Source organism: Anomaloglossus baeobatrachus (genome assembly GCF_048569485.1).
Source record: "Anomaloglossus baeobatrachus isolate aAnoBae1 chromosome 2 unlocalized genomic scaffold, aAnoBae1.hap1 SUPER_2_unloc_1, whole genome shotgun sequence".
NCBI lineage: Eukaryota > Metazoa > Chordata > Amphibia > Anura > Aromobatidae > Anomaloglossus > Anomaloglossus baeobatrachus.
Genome location: NW_027441779.1, coordinates 2,957,842 through 2,983,478, shown reverse-complemented (window position 1 = coordinate 2,983,478; position 25,637 = coordinate 2,957,842). Strand labels below are relative to the sequence as shown.

At 46.9% G+C, this 25,637-nt stretch overlaps 1 protein-coding gene across 1 annotated transcript in view; it reads left to right on the top strand.

Annotated features, from left to right (window-relative positions):
• The window catches only part of RNF17 (ring finger protein 17), a 733,334-nt gene that overhangs the window by 193,394 nt on the left and 514,303 nt on the right, over nt 1-25,637 (top strand). The window contains exon 6 of the mRNA XM_075331310.1: nt 1,343-1,443. Within this exon, the coding sequence (XP_075187425.1) occupies nt 1,343-1,443 (101 nt within the window). The remainder of the gene's footprint in view (nt 1-1,342; nt 1,444-25,637) is intronic.

The window sequence follows — 25,637 nt, the reverse complement described above, 5'->3', positions numbered from 1 at the left end:
GGTCGCAGGCTGCCAAATCCACCCTGGCTCGATGGATCAAGGAACCAATCCTTGAAGCCTACCGTTCTGCTGGGCTTCCGGTTCCATCAGGGCTGAAGGCCCATTCTACCAGAGCCGTGGGTGCGTCCTGGGCATTACGGCACCAGGCTACGGCTCAGCAGGTGTGCCAGGCGGCTACCTGGGCGAGTCTGCACACCTTCACCAAGCGTTATCAGGTGCATGCCTACGCTTAGGCGGATGCCAGCCTAAGTAGAAGAGTCCTGCAGGCGGCGGTTGCCTCCATGTAGGGAAGGGCTGTTTTTACAGTCCAAACTTGAGGTATTAATTTACCCACCCAGGGACTGCTTTTGGACGTCCCAATCGTCTGGGTCTCCCAATGGAGCGCCGAAGAAGAAGGGAATTTTGTTACTTACCGTAAATTCCTTTTCTTCTAGCTCCAATTGGGAGACCCATCACCCGCCCCTGTTTCCTTCGGGATTTTTGGTTTGTTCGGGTACACATGTTGTTCATGTTGAATGGTTTCAGTTCTCCGATGTTCCTTCGGATTGAATTTGTTTAACCAGTTATTGGCTTTCCTCCTTCTTGCTTTTGCACTAAAACTGAGCAGCCCGTGATCCCACGGGGGGTGTATAGGCAGAAGGGGAGGGGCCCTACACTTTTTAGTGTAATACTTTGTGTGGCCTCCGGAGGCAGTAGCTATACACCCAATCGTCTGGGTCTCCCAATTGGAGCTAGAAGAAAAGGAATTTACGGTAAGTAACAAAATTCCCTTCTTTGCCTACTTCTCAGTTTGGTTTATTTCCCACCCATGGACTGCTTTGAGACGTCCCATGGTCTGGGTCTCCCATAAGGAACGATGAAGAAAAAGAGAATTTTGTTTACTTACCGTAAATTCTTTTTCTTATAGTTCCGACATGGGAGACCCAGCACCCTCCCTGTTGCCTGTTGGCAGTTCTTGTTCCGTGTGTTTCACCGGCTGTTGTTGTAGACAGAGGCTCCGGTTTTTCCGAGTTTTACTCTATCTCTACTTATGGGTGGATGTCCTCCTTCAGCTTTTGCACTGAACTGGTTAGATTGTCATCCAGGGGGTGTATATAGCCCGGAGGGAGGAGCTACACGTTTGAGTGTAGTACTTTGTGTGTCCTCCGGAGGCAGAAGCTATACACCCATGGTCTGGGTCTCCCATGTCGGAACTATAAGAAAAAGAATTTACGGTAAGTAAACAAAATTCTCTTTTTATTGATCTGTGTGTGACGTGCGAAAACAATCTGAGAAGAATATCCCTGCTGCTTTTGAGGGTAAACGGTTTATTTGTTCTTTGTGTTCTATATTTTGCATTTAGACATTGAAAGAAACGATTGCGAGAAAGAAGATGCTGGAAAAGCGTGTATTTAATTCCATTCATGAGGCATTTATCAAACTATGTATTGCTCTTAAAAAAAGGTGGGTATTGTTCAGTCAATTGGATAATAATCAATGAAACCATTAGAGTATGTGTGTACATGATGATGTTATAAAAGAGGACAGCGTTATTTCTAATTAAAATCTGTGTATAAATATATCGGGAACAGAGTCCGCTCTCCTCCTGTACCAATCTGTTCCTTGTATTGTTTAGGATTATTGTACTTGTCTCTTATGTATACCCCTTTTCATATGTAAAGCACCATGGAATTAATGTCACTATAATATTATTAGGGTTATGGGTCTTGTCCCTGTGTACCACAGCAATAGGGTGAATGAAGGTGGTGACTTGCAGCACCAGACACAACTGTATGGACTAGTTCAACTTTGTATCTATGCCGTTACACATTTGTTTACCACTATGTTACTGCATGTGATATCTAAATGAAAATACATATTTGTGAGATGTTTTGATTACAAAGCAAAGCCCACAAGTTGTCATGTTTATATGTATACACATCTTAGGCTGCTTTCACACTTCGTTTTTTTAACATGCGTCCTGAACGTTTTTTTTTTAACGCAAAAACGGATCCAGTGCAAATGCGTTTTCATTTCAATGCATTTGCAATGGACTCGCGTTGACATGTGTTTGCGTGCAGTTTTGTCAGGATCCAGCGACTTGTAGTTTCTTAACTTTTTTTTTCAAAAACGCTTGTAGCGTTTTTGAGCTGCGTCCAAATACTGCAAGTCGCTGGATCCTGACAAAACTGCACGCAAATGCATGTGAACGGTGGTATACTGATAGACAGGATCCTGTTTGGCCAGAAACCAGCCTCACGTGGTCAGTCAGTCTCTCTCCTCTCGCTCTCTCCTCTCGCTCTCTCCTCTCGCTCTCTCCTCTCGCTCTCTCCTCTCGCTCTCTCCTCTCGCTCTCTCCTCTCGCTCTCTCCTCTCGCTCTCTCCTCTCGCTCTCTCCTCTCGCTCTCTCCTCTCGCTCTCTCCTCTCGCTCTCTCCTCTCGCTCTCTCCTCTCGCTCTCTCCTCTCGCTCTCTCCTCTCGCTCTCTCCTCTCGCTCTCTCCTCTCGCTCTCTCCTCGCTCTCTGCTCTCTGCTCTCTCCTCTCTTCGCTCTCTCAGCTCTCTGCTCTCGCTCTCTGCTCTCTCCTCTCTCTGCTCTCGCTCTCTGCTCTCTCCTCTCTCTCTTCGCTCTCTCAGCTCTCTCTTCTCGCTCCCTCTTCTCGCTCCCTCTTCTCGCTCCCTCTTCTCGCTCCCTCTTCTCGCTCCCTCTTCTCGCTCCCTCTTCTCGCTCCCTCTTCTCGCTCCCTCTTCTCGCTCCCTCTTCTCGCTCCCTCTTCTCGCTCCCTCTTCTCGCTCCCTCTTCTCGCTCTCTCTTCTCGCTCTCTCTTCTCGCTCCCTCTTCTCGCTCCCTCTTCTCGCTCCCTCTTCTCGCTCCCTCTTCTCGCTCCCTCTTCTCGCTCCCTCTTCTCGCTCCCTCTTCTCGCTCCCTCTTCTCGCTCCCTCTTCTCGCTCCCTCTTCTCGCTCCCTCTTCTCGCTCCCTCTTCTCGCTCCCTCTTCTCGCTCCCTCTTCTCGCTCCCTCTTCTCGCTCCCTCTTCTCGCTCCCTCTTCTCGCTCCCTCTTCTCGCTCCCTCTTCTCGCTCCCTCTTCTCGCTCCCTCTTCTCGCTCCCTCTTCTCGCTCCCTCTTATCGCTCCCTCTTATCGCTCCCTCTTATCGCTCCCTCTTATCGCTCCCTCTTCTCGCTCCCTCTTCTCGCTCCCTCTTCTCGCTCCCTCTTCTCGCTCCCTCTTCTCGCTCCCTCTTCTCGCTCCCTCTTCTCGCTCCCTCTTCTCGCTCCCTCTTCTCGCTCCCTCTTCTCGCTCCCTCTTCTCGCTCCCTCTTCTCGCTCCCTCTTCTCTCTTTTGTCCCCAGCTGCGTCTGAATTTCCAGTCTCACATTCAGTTCCCCTTACTCCCGAACACATGACTCCAATGACCGCCCATAAACTTCAAGTGACAGGATCCAGTAAAATAACATGCGTTTTTCTTTGAAAAAACAGGATCCACATTTGCAGCAAAAAAACGTTCATGAGGCATGTTAAAAAAACGTAGTGTGAAAGCAGCCTTAGTTAACTGCAAGCACAGAAGAGCTATGTTGTGGAGAATGGTCATCTAATTGGCTCTTCTGTAAAGCTATGTTCACACGTTGCATTTTTGCAGCAGCTTTTTTTTTTTTTTTTTTTTTTTTTTTTTCCCTCACGCATTTTACTCGTGTTAGAAGCTTGTTTATATAATACAATTTATTATACAGCTCTGGCAGAAATTAAGAGACCACTGCAAAATGTTCAGATTTTCTGATTTTTCAATTTTAGTAAAATATAAATTCTTCTTTTAGGCTATGTGCGCACTAGAAATGAGAAGTTTCTCAAGAAAATTTCTTGAGAAACTTCTGGGAGTGAAAGATTTCCGGACCTCCGGAAAAAATCCGCACCAAATCCGCATGCGGATTTGACGCGGATTTGACGCGGAATAGCCGCAGAATTGCCGCGATTTTCCCGCGGGTGGTTCCCTGCGGATTTTTGCAGGCTGTACTGCCGAAATCCGCAGGGTACCTGCGGAAATAATGGACATGTTCATTTTCTCAAGAAAGTTTCTCGAGAAATTCTTCTCAAGGAAATTTCTTGAGAAAAATCCGCACCAGTGCGCACAGCTTTTTTTTTTTACCATAGAATTTGCTGGGAAATGTCTGCACAAAGATTGCAGACATTTCTCAAGAAATTTCCGCGGCAAATCCGCGGGTAAATCCGCGGGAAAAACGCACTAGTGCGCACATAGCCTTAGTCTAGAAAATACTGACAACGTCTCCGAATTTCCAAGCATAAAAAATTATATTTATTCTCTGAAAGTAAGAAATGGTCAAAATAACAAAACAATGCATTGTTTTCAGACCTCAAATAATGCAAAGAAAACAAGTTAATAATCCTTTAGAAACAACAATACTAATAATGTTTTACCTCAGGAAGAGTTGAGAAATCTATATTTTGTGGAATAACCCTGATTTTTAATCCCAGCTTTCATGCGTCTTGGCTGCTTTCCACCAGTCTTCACACTGCTTTTGGGTGCCCTTATGCCCCTCCTGGCCAGTAGAATACAGTATGTACTCTGGTTGGAATTCAGCTGATACTGGAATCAACATGTACACAAGCTGATCTTTATAAAACTGTGCAGTGGTCTCTTAATTTTTGTCAGAGCTGTGTATACACACACACACACACACACACACACACACACACACCATATTTTTCATTTTATAAGACACACCGGATTATAAGATACATCCCAAATTTACAGATTGGGGGGAAAAAAAAGCTAAAAAAAAATTAAAATATGGGGTCAGTTATATAATCCAGTGGTGTTTTACAGGGGAGGTGAGACCGCAGTGGAGGTCACAGTAGGCAGGGTCGGTATAAGGCTGTGTCCGCACTTTGCGTCGTCCTAGTTGCATTTCTAAACGCACGTTTTGGAATGAATTGATTTAGCAAAAGTTGCCTTTTTCTTAAAATTAGCACTAAACACGCATGCTTATTTACCATTTATTTAGATGCGTTTTCAGCGCTTTTTACATGCTTTTTCCCTTGCGTTTTGAACATCAAGACACTGCTAAATAAAGATTAAATAGAATGAAAAGAGAAAAAAAAGCAAAACATATATAATTGTTGAATTAATAAAGAAAATAGTTATATTTCATGAAATTATAGCGGTTTTATAATATTTATTGCTAAAATAGCAATAAAATCATAATTTTCATTAATTTAATTGTCGGACTGTGTGTGTGTAAAGGGACATATTGATCCATTATTTTAAAGTCGGAAAAGCATGCGTTTTTGAATTCAAAAACGCATGTTTTCAGCACCTAAAAAGCAGGTAAAACACTGGAATTTTGATGTTTGTTGCTTTTTGATACTTCTCATTGACTTCAATGTTAGCAAAACGCTGCAGAAATGGCAAAAACAATTGACATGCTGCTTCTTTGAACGCATGGTTTCTGCCACAAATTATGCAAATTAAACCAGCGTTTTAAAACGCAAAGTGCGGACAGGAAATCTACATTTTCCATAGACTATTATGGAAAAGCAAAACGCATGCCTTTTGGCATGAAAACGCTGCAGTTCAAAACGGACCTAAGAAGCAGCTAAAACGCAGGTGGAAACGCAAAGTGCGGACACAGCCTAAGAGTACGGTGGCGTTGCTATCGGCGGTGCAGAGGGGGCCCAGATACTCATTGCGGACTGCACGATGCTGGGGCAGCCGACACTGTATCATGCTGATGCTCGCTGCGGGCGGGGAGGCAGTACCCTTCTGAATATGTCGGCAGTGAGAGCTTCAAAGAAATGGCGGCCGAAGTCGGCGCATGCGCAAATTTGAGCTCGAGCTCCATCTGCACACGCGCCAACCCTGGCTGCCAATTATTTGAAAGCCCTTACCGCCGACATCTTCAGAATGGCCAGTGCCTCGCTGACAAAGCCTTGCAGAGCAGGGTCACAGAGAGCCTCACAGAGCAGCCTCCCACCACTCCCCCCGTAAACTACATTTGGATTTAAAGACTCGCCCCTCATTTTCCTCCCACCAAATTTTATTTCCTCTCAAATCTGAAACATACATACATATACACACTAGTGTTTTTTCACCATTGAAAGCAATGAGTGCAACAATCAACAGTTAAGTTTTTGCTGCATGAAACTGTTAAATATGTACTGTTTACAAATGACACAGGCAAAAATGCAATAAATCTTGCATTTTGGAAGCCGATTTTGAATTGAAAAGTAAAAAGCGGAAAGGGGAGGAGGAGTTTGATACTATTTCATAGTTTGATCTGATTGAATACACCGTAGATAATAGAAGCTTTAAAGGGAACCTGTCATCAGAAATTTTGCACTAAACCTAAAAGATTCCCCCTCTGCAGCTTCTGGGCGGCATTCTAGCAAGGTTCCTGTTGTTTATATGCCCCTTTCTGACCAAAATAAAGACTTTATAAAGTGGTACCTTTTTGTATTCAGATCTTGATAATGGTACACGGGGGTGGGCTCTCTGGTGTCCGTTAGTCGGCCTTCTGTCGCTTTAGGCCGTCCCCCATCGCGCAATTTCAAAGAGGTGACGTGAGGTAAGCTGGCCAGCGCTTGCGCAGAACGGTGGAGGCGGCGGTGAAAGCGCGACCACGAGATTATGGGCGGGTACTTGCTGATGAAAGTCACAGCGCCGCCCATAATCTCGCGCATGCGCAACACGTCACCAGCGGTCACACTGTGCACATTGCATAGTCCTGCGAGAGTGGCACGGCGCATGCGCAAGATTTTGGGCAGCCATAATCTCGCGCATGCGCCGTGCCACTCTCGTAGGACTGCAATGTGCAGTGTGACCGCTGGTGACGTGTTGCGCATGCGCGAGATTATGGGCGGCCATAATCTCGCGCATGCGCCGTGCCACTCTCGCGGGACTGCAATGTGCAGTGTGACCGCTGGTGACGTGTTGCGCATGCGCGAGATTATGGGCGGCCATAATCTCGCGCATGCGCCGTGCCACTCTCGCGGGACTGCAATGTGCAGTGTGACCGCTGGTGACGTGTTGCGAGATTATGGGCGGCCCTGTGATTTTCATCAGCAAGTACCCGCCCATAATCTCGTGCTCGCGCCTCCACCGCCGCCTCCACCGTTCTGCGCAAGCGCTGGCCAGCTTACCTCACATCACCTTTTTTGAAATTGCGCGATGGGGGGCGGCCTAAAGCGACAGGAGGCCGACTAACGGACACCAGAGAGCCCACCCCCGTGTACCATTATCAAGATCTGAATACAAAAAAGTACCACTTTATAAAGTCTTTATTTTGGTCAGAAAGGGGGCACATAAACAACAGGAACATTGCTAGAATGCCGCCCAGGAGCTGCAGAGGGGGAATCTTTTAGGTTTAGTGCAAAATTTCTGATGACAGGTTCCCTTTAAGATATAGAAGTCTTTTGTTAAGGGTTAGGTGTAAGATAGGGGTGGGAAGGATGTAGGGAAGGTTGGGCTACGGAAAGTCGTGTAATTTAATTGGGGACAGGAGGTAGGAAAAATTAGGGTAGAGGGTAAGGGAGAACAAGGCTTAATCAATCATTAAATAGAACTAAAACATATACAAATTACATACGATCAAATAAATTATCTCATCTGTGATGACAAATTAATTGACCATATTATTTCATGAGTTGTAAGAAGATACCCCTACGTGATGTATATAATGAGGCACAAATATTTGTTCACGTGATCCCTTCTCGAAATTTGTTCCATGGATTCCATCATTTGTAATAGCATATCGTTTTTCATATTTTTCATGAAGGGTGAGCGTTTTAATAATTTGTGATTTTGTGGACGTCTATTTTCTTCCAATTGGCTGCAATTAGTTTTTAGCAGTGATGAAAATATGGATAATAATGGGTCTGTATATGGGATCTTCTAGTTCTAAGGAGAGGAGGGCTTTTTGAGGGGTGAGAACAATGTTTAACCCCTTCAGCCCCCGAGCACTTTGTTTTTGCGTTTTTGTGTTTTGCTCCCCTTCCGAGAGCCGTAACTTTTTTATTTTTCTGTCAATCTTGCCATATGAGGGCTTGTTTTTTTGCAGGACAAGTTGTACTTTTAAATGAAACCATACATTTTCCCATATGGTGTACTGGAAAACTGCAAAAAAAAGTGATGGCACAATAGTTTTTGGGATGTTTTATTCACTGTTCACTATATGGTAACACTGATTAGTGGGTGTGATGCCTGAGGTTGGTGCAAGTTTGTAGACCCCAAACATGTATAGGGTTACTTGTATCTAAGGGGTTCAAAAAAATTCACAACCTTGTGCAATAAAAGTGGCGTACGTTTTGCGCCATTTTCCGAATCCCATAGCTTTCTCATCTTTTGGGATCTATGGCTCAGTGACTGCTTATTTTTTGTGTCTCGAGCTGTCGTTTCTAATGGTACCATTTTTGCGCAGATGCTACGTTTTGATCGCCTGTTATTGTTACATAGTTACTTAGGTTGAAAAAAGACCTAGGTCCATCTAGTTCAACCTTCCTCCACCAGTTCTACATTTAGTCACTAAGTCATTTATAACCAACAATGTTTTGTGTACTGAGGAAATCATCCAGCCCTTTTTTAAAAGCTGTTATAGTATCTGCCATTACAACCTCTTGTGGTAGGGCATTCCACAGTCTGACTGCTCTAACTGTAAAGAACCCTTTCCTATTTAGCTGTCGGAATCGCTTTCCTTCCACTCGCAGTGAGTGCCCCCTGGTCCTTAGTATTGTTTTTGGAAGAAATAAGTCATGTGCCAGTCCTTTATATTGACCACACATGTATTTATACATATAAATGAGATCTCCTCTGAGACGTCTTTTTTCTAAGCTAAACATATCTAACTTTTTCAACCTGCCATCATATGTGAGGCCTTCCATTCCTTGTAATAGTCTAGTTGCCCGCCTTTGAACTGACTCTAACTTCTGAATGTCCTTTTTAAAATGTGGAGCCCAAAACTGGATCCCGTATTCCAGATGTGGCCTTACAAGTGATTTATAGAGGGATAACAATAAGTTGGGATCACGGGATCTAATCTCTCTTTTTATACACCCTAAAATCTTGTTTGCTTTAGCAGCTGCTGCTTGACATTGAGTGCTGCTGCTCAGCTTATTTGTAATGAGAATACCCAAGTCCTTCTCCTGTTCTGTAGTCCCGAGTTTACTTCCATTTAATGTATACGCAGCTATAGGATTACTCCGTCCTAGGTGCATTACTTTACATTTATCAACATTAAATCTCATTTGCCAAGTATCTGCCCATTCTGACATCTTATCCAGATCTTTTTGTAATATTGTACTATCCAGGTCAGTTTTTAATATCCTACATAGTTTGGTGTCATCGGCAAAGACTGACACTGTACTATCAATCCCATCCACAAGGTCATTAATAAAGAGAGTAAAAAGAATTGGTCCAAGCGCAGATCCCTGCGGCACCCCACTGCTGACTATAGCCCATTTAGAGAATGTACCATTTATGACTACTCTTTGTTTCCTATCTTTTAGCCAATTCCTTACCCAGTTGCATATTGTGTCCCCTAGTCCTTGCTTCTGGAGCTTTAGTATAAGGCTATTATGTGGTACAGTATCAAATGCCTTTGCAAAGTCCAAATAAATCACATCAGCTGCATTACCAATATCCAGGTTTGAACTTACCCCCTCATAGAACCCCAACAGGTTGGTTAGACACGACTTATCTTTCATGAATCCATGCTGTTTGTCAGTTATCATATTATTTTCTGCAATATATTTTTGCATGTCATCCCTTAAAATGCCCTCAAAAACTTTGCATACTACTGATGTCAGGCTTACTGGACGGTAGTTGCCTGGATCTACCCTCTTACCTTTCTTAAATATCGGTACCACATCAGCAATCCTCCAATCCTGAGGCACCAACCCCGTTACAAGTGAGTCTAAAAAGATGAGATACAGCGGTCTGTCGATTACGGAGCTCAATTCCCTCAATATTCGTGGATGAATGCCATCTGGCCCTGGGGATTTGTCAATGTTTAATTTACTCAGACGTAGGCGTACTTCATCTTGTGTTAAATTAATTATATCGGGTGGTGGACTTTGATTTTTCACTTGTTGAATGATCCCTGGTACAGTCAGTTCCTTGGTGAATACAGATGAGAAATGCCTATTTAATATCTCAGTCTTTTGTTTGTCCTCTATAACTAACTTGTTATTATATTTTAGGGGGCCGATACTATCCTTTGTTTTCCTTTTGGCATTAATATATTTATAAAAGATTTTGGGATTTATTTTAATGTCATTGGCGATTTTTGTTTCAGTAGCTAGTTTTGCTTGTTTGATTTCTTTTTTGCATTGCCTATTGATATCTTTATACTCCTGCAATGCTATTTCTGTATTCTCAGCCTTTAAGATTTTAAACACCCTTTGTTTTTGTTTTATTATACTTTGTACAGTCTTATTTATCCATAGTGGTTTCTTTTTATTCCTGGACATTTTATTACCAGAGGGTATACGTTTTTTACAGGACTCTAGTAGTATATCCTTAAACTTACCCCATTTATGTTCAGTATCCCCAGTTACCATGACTCTGTCCCAATCTACACATTTAAGCTCTTCCCTTAATTTGTTGAAATCAGCTTTCCTAAAATTCCAGGTTTTAGCATTCCCCCTTTGAAATGTTCTATTGAATATTATGTCGAAGCTTACCATATTATGATCGCTGGTGCCCAAGTGCTCCCGGACCTGTAGATCTGAAATTGTATCCGGTCTATTTGACAGGACCAGATCTAGCAAATTATCTCCCCTGGTCGGTTCACCTACCATCTGAGAGAGGAAATGGTCTTGAATGGTAGATAAGAACTTACAGCTTTTAGCAGAACCAGAAGATTCTATGTCCCACTGTATGTCTGGATAGTTGAAATCCCCCATAATAAGAACCCGATTATTATTATTAGCTGCCTTTTCAATTTGTTCCAGCATTTCACCCTCTATTTGTTCAGGTATGTTAGGAGGCTTATAGCAAACTCCAATTAGCATTTTTCCATTATTCCCCTCCCCATGTACATTTACCCATACTGACTCTACATTGTTGCTGTTCCCCTCAATGTCATCATACAACACAGGTTTTAGGTTAGATTTGATAAATATACACACCCCACCACCTTTTTGGCCTTTCCTGTCCTTCCTAAATGTACTATAACCCTGTATGTTTGTCACCCAGTCATGGCTTTCATCCAGCCAGGTTTCCGTAATGCCCACCACATCATAATCCATGGTTGACATAAGAGTCTCCAATTCATTCATTTTGTTTGCAAGACTTCTTGCATTTGCCAGTAGACATTTAATCCTATTAACACCTTTATTACTCCTAGCCTCCCTACGTTCCTTGTATGTCCCATCCCCCCCTAATCCTTCATTGACCCCTACCGTTTCCCTGTCTCTATCTGCTCTATCTATCCCCTTATTTGCTCCACTACCCTCCCTCCCCCCCGATCCTAGTTTAAAAGCTCCTCCATCCGTCTGACCATTTTCTCCCCCAGCACAGCTGCACCTTCCCCATTGAGGTGCAGCCCGTCCCTACCGTAGAGCCTGTAGCCGACTGAGAAGTCGGCCCAGTTCTCCATGAACCCGAACCCTTCCTTCCTGCACCAATTTCTAAGCCACATATTTATCTCCCTAAGCTCCCGCTGTCTTTCTAGTGACGCTCGTGGCACCGGTAGTATTTCTGAAAACACCACCTTGGAGGTCCTGGACTTCAGCTTCTCTCCTAGTTCCCTGTAATCATTTTTAAGGACCTTCCACCTGCCTCTAACTTTGTCATTAGTACCAATGTGCACCATGACCACTGGGTTTTCCCCAGCCCCACCCAGCAATCTGTCTATCCGATCCACAATATGCCGAACCCGAGCACCCGGCAGACAACACACTGTTCGGCATTCACGGTCTCGGCGACAGATGACCCTGTCTGTCCGCCTAATTATAGAGTCCCCTACCACCAACATCTGTCTGGGCTTTGCTGCACTCCTATTTCCCTCCTTCCTACAGCAGTTTTCCTGGTTGCTAGGAGCAACATCCTGCTGTAGTGACCCTAGTCCAGGCCCTTCATTCCTAATATCAGCCAAACAGGCATATTTACTAGGTTGTGCCAGGTCAGGACTAGGCTCCCTGACACTTTTCCCCCTACCTCTTCTTCTAACTGTTACCCAGCTACCTACCTCTGGGTCCTGATCTTCCCCACTTCCACCCTCCTCCATATCACTGGCCCCAGCCAGAGAAAGCTCAGTGAGCGCTAAACTCCTCTCCAGGTTTGCAATGCCCCTGAGTGTTGCAAGCTGCTTATTTAGATCAGTTACCTTGGCTTCCAAATACGCAACATGCTCGCATCTAGTGCAGACATATTCACCCTCGAACGGCTGCTCAAGGCATGCATACATCTGACAAGATACACACCTGGTAGCATTGTCCATGGAGCACCTATCAAATGGGGATCAACAGTAAAGTAGAAAAACAAAGAGAAAAAACTAAAGAAACCCAATGGGAAACGTATAAGGATAAATTCAAACTATGTTCTTGTGTCAAACTATGTAATTGTGTTGAAACTATGCACTTATCTTAAATTCAGCACCTCGCTTGCTCAGCTCCTCGCTAGTACTGGCTGGTTTATATAGATGTACAATGACTATCAGAAGCTGCTGGAAGCTTCTAGAAACAGGTGTGACTAATCCTACTAATTAAATCACAAGACTAACTTTTTTTTTTTTTTTTTTTCCCCCTTTTCACAGAATCACAAACAGACACACAATTCCCTAATGAAATTCAACAATTACAGTTATCACCACTATGTAATTGTGTTGAAACTATGCACTTATCTTAAATTCAGCACTTTACTTCAATTCAGCACCTCGCTTGCTCCATTGTATTACTGTATTTTGCATAAAACTTGCGGCGACCAAAAAACACAATTTGGCGTTTGGAATTTTTTTGCCACTACGCCGTCTACCAATCAGATTAATTGATTTTATATCTTGATAGATCGGGCATTTATGAACACGGTGATACCAAATATGTGCATATATATATATAATATTTTATTTATTTATTTATATATTTTCTTTGTCGCTCCATTGGGAGACCCAGACAATTGGGTGTATAGCTTCTGCCTCTGGAGGCCACGCAAAGTGTTACACTTTAAAAAAGTGTAACCCCTCCCCTCTGCCTATACAGCCTCCCGTGGACCACGGGCTCCTCAGTTTTATGCTTTGTGTGGAAGGAGGCACACATCCACTCATGCATTCTCATACATAGTTATGTCGGATGGAAGAAAAGAGGACCCCGATGGGGCCCCCGACATGTTCCCTTCTCACCCCACTATGTCGGCGGTGCTGTTAAGGTTGAGGTACCCATTGCGGGTACGGAGGCTGGAGCCACATGCCGTCTCCTTCACCATCCCTTATGCGGCTCTGGGAGAAGTGGGCTCCTGAGCGGTCATCCATTTGCTGGGACCGTGCTCCATCCGCAGCCCCTGGTGGAACCTGCCGGACCGGAGCCTCTTCACCCCCAGGGACCGGGCCCTGCAACTTGAAGGTACTCTGTGTCCCCATGGGGGGACTGTACAGGGAGGGTCGCACCTTCTCCCCGGAAGCCGCGGTAGTTCAGTCCGGTGTCTTTTCGGCGGACTTCCGCGCCGACCGTGCCTGCTTGTCGGGCGCGGCCTCAAATTTAGTCCCCGGCTTCGCCGCGGCCTAGTCGCGAAAAATCCCGCCCCCGAGCCTGCCTGTCAGGGGTAAGGGCGGGATTACCGACATGACGTCGGCTGTGGAGCATCCTGCATGCCTCCCTCCCCCCTCATTGACCACTGTGGGGACTCCAGATTCCCGCTCTTTGCTAGCGCCGCCCTCAGCCCCACTCCTCCCCTGAGAGCTCCGGCGGCCATTTTTGGCATTCTGCCGGTGGATGCTTCTCAGTGACAAAGCTCTGCAGCTCCGGGGGATCCACGACAGGGAATCTGGAGGACACACTCCGCTCGTTAGCGGTCGGTAAGCCACACCGGTCACCCGGTGCTGGTCCCCCTAGGGTGCCGGAATAGATATATGTGTATATATAATAGATATATATATATCTGTTCGGACAGGCTGTATACCCTTTTCCCATATACCCTCAGTGGTCACTCTCCTAAGAGACAACAGCATGTCGTCCACAAGGAGCAAAGCTACTAAGGCACAGATTTTTTTCGCGGCCTGTACCTCTTGTGGGGCTATGTTGCCTGCGGGATCCACCTACCCTCACTGTGATCAATGCTCGACTCCTGCCACGCTTGCTCAGCCGGAGCCTAGGGCACTTGTGGGCCCCTCGGCTCATGTAGATCCCCCTGCTCCCCCTGAGCAGGCTGCAGGGAGAGAGTCACCGGCGTTGGCCTCTTTCGCTGAGAAACTCTGTCACTTTCTCAATCCATTGCACAGTCTATGGACAAATGGTCATCTAAGCTGCTTGAGGCGTTGCAGTCCAGACCGGGCTCTTCACAGGCCCCGGTCCCTGTTATTTTGTCTCCTCCAGGCCCTTCTCGGTCCGCGCCGCAGCGCGCTCCCAGGATAGCCCCTAGGTCCCAGGCGGAGGACTCCTGTCCGGATCGCAGCCCCAGACCTGCTAAGCGGCCTCGCTGGGACTCTTCCCCGGCCTCCTCACGCTGCTCTGGATCCCAGTTTGAGGACTCTCAGGAAGACGAGGCGGACGTGGGAGCTCAGGGCTCTGACCCTGACTTCGCCCTTAACCTTGATACCCCTGAGGGGGGACGCCTTAGTAAATGATCTTATCTCGTCCATCAACCAGGTGTTGGATCTCTCACCACCACCTCCTCCTGTAGAGGAGTCGACTTCTCAGCAGGAGAAACACCAATTCCGTTTCCCCAAACGTACGCGCAATACGTTTTTTGATCACTCTAACTTCAGGGACGCTGTCCAGAAGTCCAGAGCGGTCCCGGACAAGCGCTTTGCTAAACGGCACACTGACACGCGTTATCCCTTTCCACCTGAAGTCGTTAAGGGCTGGGCACACTCTCCCAAGGTGGATCCTCCAGTCTCTAGATTGGCTGCTAGGTCCGTTGTGTCTGTTGCCGATGGCTCATCCCTGAAGGATGCCACTGACAGATAGAGCTCTTGGTGAAGTCTATTTATGATTCCACGGGCGCGTCTTTTGCCCCGGCCTTTGCGGCTGTGTGGGCTCTCCAAGCAATCTCGGCATGTCTGACTGAGATTAATGCTGTCACGCGGAATTCTGCTCCGCATGTGTCTTCCTTGACCTCTCAGGCATCAGCATTTTCGTCCTACGCCATGAACGCCGTCCTGGACTCCGCTAGCCGTACGGCTGTAGCATCCGCTAACTCCGTGGCAGTCCGCAGGGCCATGTGGCTGCGCGAATGGAAAGCAGACTCTGCTTCCAAAAGGTTCTTAACTGGTTTGCCTTTTTCTGGCGAACGTTTGTTTGGCGAACGGTTGGATGAGATTATTAAGGAATCCTCGGGAAAGGACTCCTCCTTACCCCAGTCCAAACCTAAGAGACCTCAGCAGAGAAAAATCCAATCGAGGTTTCGGTCCTTTCGTCCCTCCGCCAAGCCCCAATCCTCTTCGTCCAACCGGCCGGAGAAAGGCCAGAGGAACTCCTATGCGTGGCGGTCCAAGTCACGCCCCCAAAAGGCCGCAGGAGGCACTGCCTCCAAGACGACCTCCTCATGACTCTCGGCCTCATCTAGCCACATCCTCGGTCGGTGGCAGGCTCTCCCGCTTTGGCGACGCCTGGTGGCCACACGTTCAAGACCGATGGGTGAGAGACATTCTGTCTCATGGTTACAGGATAGAGTTCCGCTCTCGACCTACGGCTTGTTTTTTCAGAACCTCCCCACCCCCCGCACAGGCCGACGCACTTTTTCAGGCAGTGGACGCTCTGAAGATAGGAGTTGTGATTCCCGTTCCCCTTCAGGAACGTGGTCGCGGATTTTACTCCAACTTGTTCGTGGTGCCAAAAAAGGACGGGTCATTCCGTCCCGTTCTGGACCTCAAGCTGCTCAACAGACATGTGAGAACCAGACGGTTTCGGATGGAATCTCTCCGCTCGGTCATCGCCTCGATGTCACAAGGAGACTTCCTAGCATCGATCGACATCAAGGATGCTTATCTCCATGTGCCGATCGCACCCGAACATCAACGTTTCCTGCGTTTCGCCATCGGGGACGAACACCTCCAGTTCGTCGCATTGCCCTTCGGCCTGGCGACAGCCCCACAGGTTTTCACCAAAGTCATGGCATCCGTTGTGGCGGTCCTGCACTCTCAATGCCTCTCGGTGATCCCCTACTTGGACGATCTCCTAGTCAGGGCTCCTTCTCGGGTGGCGTGTCAACAAAGTCTTACCGTCACTCTGGCGACTCTCCAGCAGTTCGGGTGGATCATCAATTTCCCGAAATCCAAGTTGACGCCGACCCAATCACTGACGTACCTTGGGATGGAGTTTCATACCCAGCCAGCGTTAGTCAAGCTACCGCGGGACAAACAGCTTTCTCTGCAGGCGGGGGTGCAGTCACTTCTTCGGAGTCAGTCACACCCCTTAAGGCGCCTCATGCACTTCCTGGGGAAGATGGTTGCAGCTATGGAGGCAGTGCCGTTCGCGCAATTCCATCTACGGCCACTCCAATGGGACATTCTTCGCAAATGGGACAAGAGTTCGGCTTCCCTCGACAATAACATCTCCCTTTCACTTGCAACCAAAACATCACTTCAGTGGTGGCTCCTACCCACATCTCTGTCTCGGGGAGAATCCTTCCTCCCCCCAACCTGGGCCGTGGTCACCACGGACGCGAGCCTGTCAGGTTGGGGAGTGGTTTTTCTCCACCCCAGGGCTCAAGGAACCTGGACTCCAATAGAATCGTCCCTTCAGATCAATATCCTGGAGATAAGGGCAGTATATCTAGCCCTATTGGCTTTCCATCGGTGGCTGGAGGGCAGGCAGATCCGAATCCAGTCGGACAACGCCACTGCCGTCGCCTACATCAACCACCAAGGCGGCACTCGCAGTCGTCAAGCCTTCCAGGAAGTCGGGCGGATTCTGCAGTGGGTGGAAGTCACAGGCTCCACCATATCCACAGTTCACATCCCGGGCGTGGAAAACTGGGAAGCAGATTTTCTCAGTCGTCAGGGCATGGACGCGGGGGAATGGTCTCTTCACCCAGACGTGTTTCGAGAGATCGGTCGCCGCTGGGGAACGCCGGACGTCGATCTCATGGCGTCACGACACAACAACAAGGTCCCGGCCTTCATGGCACGGTCTCAGGATCACAGAGCTCTGGCAGCGGACGCTCTGGTCCAGGATTGGTCGCAGTTTCGACTGCCATATGTGTTTCCCCCTCTGGCGATGCTGCCCAGAGTACTACGCAAGATCCGGTCCGACTGCCGTCGCGCCATTCTCGTGGCTCCAGACTGGCCGAGGCGGTCGTGGTATCCGGATCTGTGGCATCTCACGGTGGGTCAATCGTGGGCACTTCCAGACCCCCCAGACTTGCTGTCACAAGGGCCGTTTTTCCATCTGAATTCTGTGGCCCTCAACCTGACTGTGTGGCCATTGAATCCTGGCTCCTAGCGTCTTCAGGGCTATCTCAGGATGTCATTGCCACCATGAGACAAGCCAGGAAGCCAACGTCCGCCAAGATCTATTACAGGTCTTGGCAAATCTTCTTATCCTGGTGCTCTGATAACGGTTTTCCTCCATGGCCGTTTGCTTTACCCACATTTCTTTCATTCCTACAATCTGGAATGGACAAGGGTTTGTCCCTCGGCTCTCTCAAGGGCCAAGTGTCGGCGCTCTCCGTGTTTTTTCAAAAGCGTCTAGCCAGGCTTCCGCAGGTCCGCACGTTCCTGCAGGGGGTTTGCCACATGGTCCCACCTTACAAACGTCCGTTGGAACCTTTGGGATCTTAACAGGGTTCTGACGGCTCTTCAAAAGCCGCCTTTTGAGTCGCTGCGGGATGTCTCTCTCTCCCGTCTTTCTCAGAAGGTGGCCTTCCTGGTGGCAGTCACATCACTTCGGAGAGTGTCTGAGCTTGCAGCGCTGTCATGCAAAGCCCCCTTCCTGGTTTTCCACCAGGATAAGGTGGTTCTGCGTCCTGTCCCGGAATTTCTCCCTTAGGTGGTATCCCCTTTTCATCTAAATCAGGATATCTCCTTGCCTTCCTTTTGCCCTAATCCAATTCACCAGTGTGAAAAGGATTTGCACTCTTTGGATCTAGTGAGAGCACTCCGGTTCTACGTGTCTCGCGCGGCGCCCCTGCGCCGTTCTGACGCGCTCTTTGTCCTTGTCGCTGGCCAGCGTAATGGCTCTCAGGCCTCCAAGTCAACCTTGGCTCGGTGGATCAAGGAACCGATTCTCGAGGCCTACCGTACTTCTGGGCTTCCGCTCCCTTCAGGGCTGAAAGCCCATTCTACCAGAGCCGTAGGTGCGTCCTGGGCATTGCGGCACCGGGCGACGGCTCAGCAGGTGTGTCAGGCAGCTATGTGGTCTAGTCTGCACACTTTCACGAAGCACTATCAAGTGCATACCTATGCTTCGGCAGACGCCAGTCTAGGTAGGCGAGTCCTCCAGGCGGCGGTTGCCCACCTGTAAGAGCGGGCCGTTTTCGGCTCTTTTTATTGAGGTATTCTTTTACCCACCCAGGGACTGCTCTTGGACGTCCCAATTGTCTGGGTCTCCCAATGGAGCGACAAAGAAAAAGGGAATTTTGTTTACTTACCGTAAATTCCTTTTCTTCTAGCTCCTATTGGGAGACCCAGCACCCGCCGCTGTTCCCTTCGGGCTGGTTGTTCTTTTGTGTACACATGTTGTTCATGTTCAATTGTTCTTGGTTCATGGTTCAGTTCTCCGAACATCCTTCGGATTGAATTTACCCTAGACCAATTTATAAGTTTCCTCCTTCCTGCTTTTGCACCAAAACTGAGGCGCCCGTGATCCACGGGAGGGTGTATAGGCAGAGGGGAGGGGTTACACTTTTTAAAGTGTAATACTTTGTGTGGCCTCCAGAGGCAGAAGCTATACACCCAATTGTCTGGGTCTACGGTAAGTAAAACAAAATTCCTTTTTTTTTTTTTTTTTTTTTAACCCTTTTAATTTTCAATGGGTTGAAAGGGGGGTGATTTGAACTTTTTTTTTTTGTTTTTTTTTTATTTTACTAGGCCCCTAGGGGGCTATAGCTATCAGCAATCCGATCGCTCTGCCCTATATGCTGATCGCAGATATACAGCTGTAAACAGCAGATACGGTCACTTCCTGCTTCACTGGCCTCCGGGCCGAGTGAAAACGAAAGTGACTCGTCATAGCTGCAGGCGTCATCACATGACCCTGTGCTACCATGACAACCACGTGACTTCCGGTGGGGGCGGCGGTAAGTGAAAATCATGACCGCGCGTATATACATCTCGCTGCCAGTCTTTGGCAGCGAGATGTAAGGGGTTAATGTTACGGGTGGAAAGCGATTCCACTCGTAACATGCAGGTACACATGTCAGCTGTTGAAAACAGCTGATATGTGCGTGGATCGCCGCATCTTGCCCGCTGCAGGGGGCGGGGCTTAACGTCACATGCTCCATGACGGATATATCCCTCAAAGGTCGTGAAGGGGTTAAACGACTGATGTTATTGATTAATTTCGATACTTCCGACCAGAGTTCCTTTAATGTTGGACACCTCCAAAAGATATGCATTAAGTCTCCAATCCTACCACAATTTCTCCAGCAAGCCAGGGTGACATCTTTGTTAAATTGGTGAATTCTTGATGGAGTAAAGTACCACCGCATTAGTATTTTTGTATGTGGCACTAGAGCTAGAAGAGTTTGTTGCTTTTAAGCTTTCTTGCCACATTTCTTCTGAGATCTGTTGCTTAAGTTCCTTCTACCAAGCAAGAATATAGTTGTTTTTTTTCCAATTTGGTATCTTTTATTATATGATGATATAGCATAGCTCTACTCCAGACTGCACTGTTGGTTGGGTTACAGAATCTGGGGTCTATAAGTTCCGGTAAAGGGTTCTTAAGTAGACGACGCAGGGTTCACCCTCTAATAGATAATAAAATTTTAAAATCAGTGTTGGGAATTTTTATACTTAATTTTTAAATCGAGAAAGGGGACAAAATCACAACCATCATGGATGTCGCTTATTTTATTTAGTTTTAAAGTGTGCCATGTGGTCGAGAGTTCTAAATTTGAAAGGGTAGCTAGGAATTTAATGGAAATTTTTTTAATTTGGGTGTATTTATTTTGGGTGATCTTATTTGTTAAATATTTCCAGGTTTGTATTGTTGCTGTTAGGGTGGGAGGATCAGGGAAAGTTAAAGAAGGGTTGGATATATGTGAGATAATAAGATTTTTAAGGGGACGATAATTATTATATGAAAGTTTCAAGTCCATCCAGGGAAATTAATATGCTTCTTTAATCCAATATTTACTTTGTTTTTTGGAAGCTGATTTTTCTCACTGCCATGAGAGCAGGTTTTGGCTGCATAAAAAAACGGCAAAATACGCTACGTGTCAGTCTGTGACAGCAGTATGTAATGCATGCCTGCAGGGGGCGCCGCTCTAATCCTTCATTGGCACTCCCACGATGTGATTGCAGGACGCTGGTGTGTCGCTATGGCGGCCAGGGGTCTGCTGAAGACCCCTGTAGGTGTGATCAGATTACTTTTGTTTATAACCAGCACATGACTGGCATTCATAGGAGACTGTGATTTTTGCTCTATGCAACAATGCTGTGGCATCGCTGTATATAGGACGAACGATTGGATGAGCGCAGGTTTCGAGTCTTCTAACAGGACGAACAAATACAGTACAAAGTTAAAATAAATGTAAATATGAAAAAAGAAAATGTTTATATTGCCCCCAATTTATACCACTGGAAAAATTAAGAAATAAAAAAAGTTTAAAACAAAAAATGCATATTTGGTATCGCTGCATTCATAAAAGTCCGATCTGTCAAAATATAAAATATAATAATCCTATTGGTAAACAGTGTAATTAGAAATTACAATAAAATGCCAGCTTTGCAGTTTTTCTTGCCCTCGCACAGCTCCATATCCGGGAAATTAAAAATTTTACAGATCTCAGAAAATGGAGACACAAGCAATAGTTTTCAGAGAAAAACCTGCCAAAAACGCTAGGTGTGAACATAGCCTAAGCAATTGCAGGGAGGTTAGCAATGGTTTTATATAAAATCGTTGCACAATTAAAGAACTGTTTCTGAAAACCCCTTCAATTTCTCTTTTGTTTCATTGGGGGACACAGGAAACCATGGGTATAGGCTGCTGCCACTAGGAGGCGACACTAGACAAAAATAAAAGTTTAACGCCTCCTCCGCAGTATATACCCACCTACCGGCAGGAAGTTAGTCAGCTTTTGCTTAGTGTCCGCAGGAGGATAGACACTGGGCTTTTTTCTCCAGCTCCTTTTTTTTTCACTTTTTTCCACAAGTGTAATGGGTCACTCTGCTTTCCCACACAGACACCGAGGGCAACAGAGTGTAATAGGTCACTCTGCTTTCAGACACAGACACTGAGGGGGAACAGACTTAGTCTTGGGGTCCACCTCTGTGTCTCTTGCGGCTGCTCCCTGTGTGTTGCTGTCTACAGCGCTGACGTCACTTTAAGGCCCTGTGCGCACTTGCCGGGTTTTGCCACGGATATCCTGCGGATTTGTTGCATGTTTCGCTGCAGAAAATGTTCATCACATCTCTGCAGTGATTCACCAGCAAATCCTATAGGAAAGAAAAGTGCTGTGCGCACTATGCGGATTTTGACAGCTGAATGTTTTGCTGCAGGATTCCCGCAGCAAAAACAATTGCATGTCACTTCTTTTAAGAATAATAACTTCTTTTCCGCAGGTCCCTGTGGTTTCGAGGGCTGACAGATCAATCACCCGCTGACTCTGGGTCGGCGGAGAATTCATCCCCGGTATCTGGCCAGATGCTGCTACCCATATAAAGTTTATGGGGAACAGAATCTGGCCCAAAGGGAAAGGAGCAAGCTCTTCATACTCGCCGATGACTGGGCGGCTCTTTCATCTTCCAGAGGCGGCTCATTATTTCATCTCGTATTCACTCCTTCCCTGCTCACCTGTGGCTGTGATTGGTTGCAGGCAGACACAGCCCCACGCTGAGTGACAGCTGTCTCAGTGCAACCAATCACAGCCGCTGGTGGGCAGGTCTATAGCATACAGTAAAATTAAATAAAAAAATTTTAAAAAATGGCATGCGGTCCCCCCCAATTTTGATAACCAGCCAGGATAAAGCCTCACTGCTGGGGGCTGGTATTCTCAGGCTGGGAAGCCCCACGTTATGGGGAGCCCCCCAGCCTAAAAATATCAGCCAACAGCTGCCCGAAATTGCCGCATCCATTAGATGCGACAGTCCCGGACTTTTCCCGGCGCTTCCTGTTGCCGTGATGCAGTAGCAATCGGGGTAATGAAGGAGTTAATGGCAACAGCCCAGAGATGCCACTAAGTCCTAGTTTAGTGATGGCAGGCGTCTGACACCCCCTCATCACTAAACTGTAAGTGAATGTAAATAAGCACAAACACCTCAAAAATCCTTCATTTGAAATAAAAGACAAAAAAGCCCCCTCTGTCACCAGTCCTAATAACAGCCCTCCAGGTCCGACGTAATCCACAAGATGTCCCACGACGCTTGGAGCCTGCTACACCTGGCACTCACAGCAAGCGCCATAGATCATGACTGCTCACTGTGCGGGTCAGGACGCAAGTGAAGTGAACTGCGCGGGATCAGCGGTGACTTCACTGATGTGCTTTGCAGTGACAGGTGGAGGACTCCAGCGGTCACTGCACATCAGCTGACTGAAGTCACCGCTGATCTTATACTCACCTTCTCCTGCGATGCTGCCTCCGGACACTGCTCTCCTGCTTCCAGACCGGCTCATGCATATGCAGTGCACAGCTGACTTCAGCACCATGGACAGCAGGAGCGGGGAGAACTGTGAAATCCTGCAGGGAACAACCTGCAGCAAATCCGCAACAATACGCAACATACTGCATGCGGATTTCTATGCCTTTTTTTTTTGCGCTTTTTTCCCGCAGGTGCGGAAATCTTTAAGAGCCTGCGGAATTTTCTTAAGAAAATTCCATTTTCTAGTGCACACAGGGTCTAAAAGCTCTGCAGCTAATAAGCGCTCAGCAGTTCATGGTGGTTGTCGTCAACTCTGGCAGAGCCGCTGAGCTCAGTCATTGGCTGCAGTGCCGCCAACATGTCAATGCTGCTTTCACTATCAGACACCTGGAGTAGTGTTGGAGAGACGGTAGTATATATATGGAGAGACGGTAGTGTGTGTATATATATATATATATATATATATATAATATATTTTATATCTCTCTCTCGCATCAGTGGCATCACACTTGGCTAACACTCCAGCAGAGTGTCATGCGATTGACTCGCATTAATGGCCATGTGTCCCCAGCCTTAGTGTTAGCTGGATGATGTGAACTCTCATAACCCGTAGGAGAGGGTGAGCAGCACAAATTAGAGACGATGATGGAGAGGAGCTGAACTTGCCAGGGGCATGTGGATCAATGAAGGCCGGTACAGCAAGTTATGCAGGATGGGCAAACAAATTTGAAAGCCCTAGATGCAACAGAACCAGATGTGCACATGTTGCTGGCCCAGCGTAGATGTAAATTCAATCTGCTATCTTGGAGCAGGGGAGTGTGATTACACACCTGTTCAGCAAAGTTGTAAGTATAAGCAGCACCAAGATCATTTAGATGAGTTGACTATCAGGCAGGCAGTTTGACCCAGAAGAGATAAATGTGCAATTGCACCAAGTAAGCTGATGCCATAAGACAATTTGACAGCAGAGATGAAGATATGGCCAGCATCAAGAATAGTTAAGAGAACATGATTGGGTCTATCAAAATGCTAGATAAGTTCATTATAAGGTGCCTTGGTAGCAGAGACTAAGGGTACCGTCTCACTAAACGACGTACCAGCGATTCCGACCACAATATGACCTGGTCAGGATCGCTGGTGCATCGCTAGATGGTCGCTGGTGAGCTGTCAATCAGGCAGATCTCACCAGTGACCAGCCCCCAGCGACGCGTGGAAGTAATGCTGCGCTTGGTAACTAAGGTAAATATCGGGTAACCAAGCAAAGCCCTTCGCTTGGATACCCGATATTTACCTTGGTTACCAGCGTCCGCAGCTGTCAAAAGCCAGTTCCCTGCAACAAAGCGATGTGTGCTTCACAGCGGGAGAGCAACGTCCAAAAAATGAACCAGCACTGTGTGTAACGAGCAGCGATTTCACAGCAGGGGCCAGATCGCTGCTCAGTGTCACACACAGCGAGATCGCTATGAAGTCACTGGTGCGTCACAAAAACCGTGACTCAGCAGCGATCTCGCTAGCGATTCCGCTATGAGAAGTACCCCTAAGGTGTGTATACACCAAGATGAGTTGTTAGGAGTTGGTTATCTGGAAGGTTGATTCAACAAAGTTGTAGGTGTAGGCAACACCTAGATTTAAAGGGAAGGTGTCGTCCAAATAAAAAAAAAAAAATCAAGAACTGAAAAAATGTAAAATTTTAATGTTTTGTTTTAAATATTATTTGTTTTAAATGAGCAAAATATAAAAAAATTAAAAAGTTTGATATTTTCCACTTTTAAACACTAGGGGGAGCAGCTGCTGAAATCCTACTGTAGAAATAGCCTGGATTACAGCTGCAGTAAAGTGGGCGGAGTCTGCTCTCCTGTGTGTGATGTCACCTTCCCCTCCCAACCTGGGTGTTTCCAAAGGATAACCGAGAATGAAATGTAGGGACACAGTGCGGACCCATTTTGTTGGTGACCAGAAATGTCAAAAGTGTCACCAAGGACAGCTGGAGTATCACACAGGATAGGATTAGATGCACAGCTCAGCAGACGGTATCACACAGGATAGGATTAGATACACAGCTCAGCAGAGAGTATCACACAGGATAGGATTAGATACACAGCTCAGCAGACAGTATCACACAGGATAGAATTACATACACAGCTCAGCAGACAGTATCACACAGGATAGGATTAGATACACAGCTCAGCAGACAGTATCACACAGGATAGGATTAGATACACAGCTCAGCAGACAGTATCACACAGGATAGGATTAGATACACAGCTCAGCAGACAGTATCACACAGGATAGAATTAGATAAACAGCTCAGCAGACAGTATCACACAGGATAGGATTAGATACACAGCTCAGCAGACAGTATCACACAGGATAGGATTAGATACACAGCTCAGCAGACAGTATCACACAGGATAGGATTAGATACACAGCTCAGCAGACAGTATCACACAGGATAGGATTATATACACAGCTCTGCAGACAGTATCACACAGGACAGGATTAGATACACAGTTCAGCAGACATTATTACCAGTACACACACAGGCCGATAGGTGGCAGGCGGAAGGGAGGGAGGTGAGCGGGGGGTGTTTTTGCAGACGGTAGCAGAGACGGTGGTGGGGGGAGGGGTGCCGGTACCCACATGCAGAGGCCCACAAACAAACACACAGCAGTGACGGGTGCTGGGTAGAGCAGAGGGAGGGGGTGTCATTGGAGACTGTAACGGCGGGAGGAGGGGAGGTGCCCCGTACTCACATAT